Source organism: Oncorhynchus gorbuscha, unplaced genomic scaffold (genome assembly GCF_021184085.1).
Source record: "Oncorhynchus gorbuscha isolate QuinsamMale2020 ecotype Even-year unplaced genomic scaffold, OgorEven_v1.0 Un_scaffold_2397, whole genome shotgun sequence".
In the NCBI taxonomy this organism is placed as follows: domain Eukaryota; kingdom Metazoa; phylum Chordata; class Actinopteri; order Salmoniformes; family Salmonidae; genus Oncorhynchus; species Oncorhynchus gorbuscha.
This window is the reverse complement of record NW_025746922.1, coordinates 1-5,897: the sequence shown is the minus strand read 5'-3', so window position 1 is coordinate 5,897 and position 5,897 is coordinate 1. Positions and strand designations below refer to the sequence as shown.

The 5,897-nt window shown below is 44.0% G+C and overlaps 1 protein-coding gene across 1 annotated transcript; it reads left to right on the top strand.

Moving 5' to 3' along the window:
* Window positions 1-572: 572 nt before the first annotated feature.
* On the top strand, window positions 573-4,563 carry LOC124025737 (cytochrome P450 26A1-like). The gene is made up of 7 exons (XM_046339071.1): window positions 573-919; window positions 1,039-1,263; window positions 1,424-1,705; window positions 1,818-1,964; window positions 3,385-3,519; window positions 3,715-3,867; window positions 3,977-4,563. The coding sequence occupies exons 1-7, from the start codon at window positions 731-733 to the stop codon at window positions 4,313-4,315; spliced, it is 1,470 nt and encodes a 489-aa protein (XP_046195027.1). The 5' UTR covers window positions 573-730; the 3' UTR covers window positions 4,316-4,563.
* The last annotated feature ends 1,334 nt before the right edge of the window (window positions 4,564-5,897 follow it).

Below are 5,897 nucleotides of genomic sequence, written 5' to 3'. Positions count from 1 at the left end.
GTGTCAGTTTAGCCTCCAAACAACTGTCATTAATTCGTACAGCCTAATAAAATACAATATAAACCACTGGGTTATTCCAACTAAATGCTCGATTCAATCTTTCAGACGATTTAACAAATGATTTAATTTGACCACATTCAGATTTAATGCATGAGTCGAACAAAGCAAAGACGTGTGTTGGAATTTAAAGGGGGATTAAGGAAATTATTTAAATTCGGAACCAACAGCGCTAATTGAAATGTGTTGAAAGCAGTTCAATTAAGACCCGCCCCGGGCATTACATGCAGAACTCATCACATGTAATGAGGCTAAACGTATGGGTGGTCCTGGGAATATTTGCAACAAAGAACCTTGGATGGTTCCATGTATTGTTAGAGAACCTTGGATGGTTAACTATTGTTAGAGGGACTTAACCTTTTCAGAGTTAAATCCCTGATTGTGCGTCTCCAACAGGAGGTGGTATTAAAATGCGCCTGTAACAAATGGGGTTTTGGAGAAGCTGCTACTCCGTGGGCGGAGCGAGATGACACAACAATTAAAGATGAACTTGTGTGAACTAATTTCTGTCGCCAAGCCAAGGTAACAGGAGGCCGAGACCTGGGGGAAAGGGTATAAAAAGGCCGTAGAAAACACCCAGACTTTCAGTAGCAAACAAACTCTTGCTCCACCTAAAAGTCCTCACACGTTTATAGTTCGTTTGGTTACGCGACTCGTTACGCGCACTAGTACAATGGCTCTGAACACGTTGGTGGCGACCCTTTTGTGCACGATTGTGCTTCCAATCTTTCTCTTTTTAATCGCGGTGAAGTTATGGGAGGTTTATTTGATCCGTGGTCGGGATCCCAGCTGTCGAGCCCCCCTCCCTCCTGGGTCCATGGGCTTACCTTTCATTGGCGAGACGCTCCAACTCCTTCTCCAGGTTATTAGAACACTTTTTTCAAACTTAGTAATAGTAATATTGTATAATTGTAACCTGTTGGTGTATATGTTTTCCGTTGATAATAAACAAAGCATTTTTATTTATTCCTTTTATCGCAGAGGAGAAAGTTCCTGCGGATGAAACGGCAGAAGTATGGATGCATTTACAGAACGCATCTCTTTGGCAACCCCACGGTGCGCGTCATGGGAGCGAACAACGTCAGACACATTCTACTGGGTGAACATAAACTTGTCGCGGTGCAGTGGCCCGCTTCCGTGAGAACTATTTTGGGATCGGACACGCTCTCCAATATGCACGGGACCCAGCACAAAAACAAGAAAAAGGTGCGTAGATGGTTTCGAAAATGTTTTGGCATGAATAAAATGTTTGAAATGGTAAATTAAATGTAGGATTTTACGCATAGATGTTTGGCTAAAATCTGCACTTATTTAAAGGTCCTTTATGTCCCTCCCGTCTTAACGAAAAGTTGCTCCTGTATTTTAGGCTATAATGAGAGCGTTTTCCCGGGATGCCTTGGAACACTACATCCCGGTGATCCAGGAGGAGGTGAGGAGCGCCGTGAGGGAATGGCTGGAGAAGGACTCATGCGTTCTAGTCTACCCCGAAATGAAGCGCCTCATGTTCCGCATCGCCATGAGGATCCTCTTGGGCTTCGACCCGGACCAGATCAAGACCGACGAGCAGGAGCTGGTGGAGGCATTCGAAGAGATGACCAAGAACCTTTTCTCCCTTCCGGTCGATGTCCCCTTCAGCGGCTTGTACCGGGTAAGTAGCGGTGCACTCAATTCTAATTCTAGTGACATTTTTAAACAATGTATTCATAATATTGTCAGGGCCTAAATTAATGTTTTAAAAAATACACATATTTTATCTACAGGGATTGAAAGCCCGAAATGTAATCCACTCCAAAATCGAGGAGAATATCCAGACAAAAATAGACAGTGGTAAAGAGGTGAAACAGAGAGACGCGCTACAACAGCTGATAGACACCAGTAGGAACAGTGACGAGCCCTTCAGCATGCAGGTAATACTCTATTCTATACATCCCCATCTTCAACAACAGAGACGCTGGGGCGGCAGCCTAGTGGTTAGAGAGTAGGGGCGGCAGGTAGCCTAGTGGTTAGAGAGTAGGGGCGGCAGCCTAGTGGTTAGAGAGTAGGGGCGGCAGGTAGCCTAGTGGTTAGAGAGTAGGGGCGGCAGGTAGCCTAGTGGTTAGAGTGGTTAGAGAGTAGGGGCGGCAGGTAGCCTAGTGGTTAGAGTGGGGGGGGGGCAGGTAGCCTAGTGGTTAGAGAGTAGGGGCGGCAGGTAGCCTAGTGGTTAGAGTGGGGGGGGCAGGTAGCCTAGTGGTTAGAGGGGGGGCAGGTAGCCTAGTGGTTAGAGTGGGGGGGGGCAGGTAGCCTAGTGGTTAGAGTGGGGGCGGCAGCCTAGTGGTTAGAGAGGGGCGGCAGGTAGCCTAGTGGTTAGAGAGGGGGGGGGCAGGTAGCCTAGTGGTTAGAGAGTAGGGGCGGCAGGTAGCCTAGTGGTTAGAGAGTAGGGGGGCAGGTAGCCTAGTGGTTAGAGTGGGGGGGGCAGGTAGCCTAGTGGTTAGAGAGGGGGGGCAGGTAGCCTAGTGGTTAGAGTGGGGGGGCAGGTAGCCTAGTGGTTAGAGAGTGGGGGGCAGGTAGCCTAGTGGTTAGAGTGGGGGGGTAGGGGCAGCAGGTAGCCTAGTGGTTAGAGAGTAGGGCGGCAGGTAGCCTAGTGGTTAGAGGGGGGCAGGTAGCCTAGTGGTTAGAGTGGGGGGGGGCAGGTAGCCTAGTGGTTAGAGTAGGGGGGCAGGTAGCCTAGTGGTTAGAGAGGGGGGCCAGGTAGCCTAGTGGTTAGAGTGGGGGGCAGGTAGCCTAGTGGTTAGAGTGGGGGGGCAGGTAGCCTAGTGGTTAGAGAGTAGGGGCGGCAGGTAGCCTAGTGGTTAGAGTGGGGGGGGCGGCAGGTAGCCTAGTGGTTAGAGTGGGGGGGGGCAGGTAGCCTAGTGGTTAGAGAGGGGGGGGGCAGGTAGCCTAGTGGTTAGAGCGTGGGGGGGGCAGGTAGCCTAGTGGTTAGAGCGGGGGGAGGCAGGTAGCCTAGTGGTTAGAGCGTGGGGGGGAGGCAGGTAGCCTAGTGGTTAGAGCGTGGGAGGCGGGTAGCCTAGTGGCTAGAGCGTGGGAGGCGGGTAGCCTAGTGGCTAGAGCGTAGGGCCGGCGGGTAGCCTAGAGCGTAGGGCCGGCGGGTAGCCTAGTGGTTAGAGCGTAGGGCCAGTAACCAAATAAGAATTTGTTCTTAACTGACTTGCCATTTTTTTAAACCGTGCATTTATCAAGTTATTTTTCATGCATAAATAAACAGATGATAGATGTACATTTTAAACCAGCTGTGGTGTTATAAGAATCTTTGCTCAGTGAGTAAAACCAAATAATTCTCTCTATCTGAAGGCAATTAAGGAGTCGGCCACAGAGCTTTTATTTGGAGGCCATGAGACCACTGCCAGTACAGCCACCTCACTGGTCATGTTCCTGGGACTCAACCCCGACACGCTCAACAAACTCAGACAAGAACTGCACCAGCAGGTAACAACCTGTTATTTATAGCCGGGAATCATCAATTCAGTCAATCAATATTCCTCCAGTCATTTACTAGGACATTGATAACATCCTTTAGATCTCATTGGCTTATGGAATGATTGTGAAATAATACTCTCTCTCTCTCTCTGTGTCTCTCTCCGTGTCTCTCTCCGTGTCTCTCTCTCTCCGTGTCTCTGTCAGGAGGAACTAGGTGTGGATCTGCTGGGGCAGCATGTGAACATTGAGGTGTTGGAACAGTTAAAGTATACAGGCTGTGTCATCAAAGAGACGTTGAGGATAAACCCCCCTGTACCTGGAGGCTTCAGAGTGGTGCTGAAGACATTCCAGCTCAATGTAAGTCCTTTTTTTTTTACAGATGATTTGAATACTAATCTGTCAATTTGACGGGATGGTGACTGAAACTCCAGACCAGTTGTCTAACAGGGCTGTTCTATGTTTCCAGGGTTACCAGATCCCCAAAGGCTGGACCATGATCTACAGTATCTGTGACACCCACGACGTGGCCGACGTGTTCCCCAACAAAGAGGAGTTCAACCCGGAGCGTTTCATGGACAAATCCTCTGAGGACTCCTCGCGCTTCAACTACATCCCGTTCGGAGGCGGCTCCAGGATGTGTGTCGGAAAAGAGTTTGCCAAGGTTCTCCTGAAGATATTCCTGGTAGAGCTGACACTGCAATGTGACTGGACTCTGTCGAACGGCCCCCCGACCATGAAGACCGGCCCTACGGTCTACCCCGTTGACAACCTGCCCACTGTGTTCAGCAGTTACAGCCGTACCTAGTGACAATAAAACACGCCTCCATATTAAAGCTATGAAATTGTAAATATAAAATATTGTAATGAGTTTTAGATGAAATGATTCATACTTGATATGTGAAAATACATAAGAGTTGTGTATATCTTATGTTTTATAGAAAGAAAAGACACTCTCTCATTCCATTAAGGTGTCTGTACATTTGTTATATAGCTTTTCATTATTTATATTACATGTTGTTGTGTGGGTTTTATTTAATAAAAACATGTTTTGTCAATAAATGTTGTTTTTTACTTCCATGACATTTAGACCTGGTATTGAGAACACGTTGCGTCACACTTTCAGACTATATCTAAACCACCATATCCTATAACCATATCCTATAACATAACCATATCCTATAACATAACCATATCCTATACCATATCCTATAACCATATCCTATATAACCATATCCTATAATCCATAACCATATCCTATAACCATATCCTATAACATAACCATATCCTATATAACCATATCCTATAACATATCCTATCCTATAACATAACCATATCTATAACCATATCCTATAACATAACCATATCCTATAACCATATCCTATATCATATCCTATAACCATATCCTATAACATAACCATATCATATAACCATATCCTATAACATAACCATATCCTATAAACATAACCATATCCTATAACATAACCATATAAACTATAACCATATCCTATAACCATATCCTATAACCATATCCTATAACATAACCATATCCTATAACATAACCATATCCTATAACCATATCCTATAACATAACCATATCCTATAACATAGTATATCCTAACATAACCAATCCCATATCCTATAACCATATCCTATAACATAACCATATCCTATAACCATATCCTATAACATAACCATATCCTATAACATAACCATATCCATAACCATATCCATAACCATATCCTATAACATAACCATATCCTATAACCATATCCTATAACCATATCCTATAACCATATCCTATAACATAACCATATCCTATAACCATATCCTATAACATAACCATATCCTATAACATAACCATATCCTATAACATAACCATATCCTATAACCATATCCTATAAACATAACCATATCCTATAACATAACCATATCCTATAACATAACCATATCCTATAACCATATCCTATAACATAACCATATCCTATAACCATATCCTATAACCATATCCTATAACATAACCATATCCTATAACCATATCCTATAACCATATCCTATAACATAACCATATCCTATAACCATATCCTATAACATAACCATATCCTATAACATAACCATATCCTATAACATAACCATATCCTATAACCATATCCTATAACATAACCATATCCTATAACATAACCATATCCTATAACATAACCATATCCTATAACCATATCCTATAACATAACCATATCCTATAACATAACCATATCCTATAACCATATCCTATAACCATATCCTATAACATAACCATATCCTATAACCATATCCTATAACCATATCCTATAACCATATCCTATAACCATATCTATAACCATATCCTATAACATAACCATATCCTATAACCA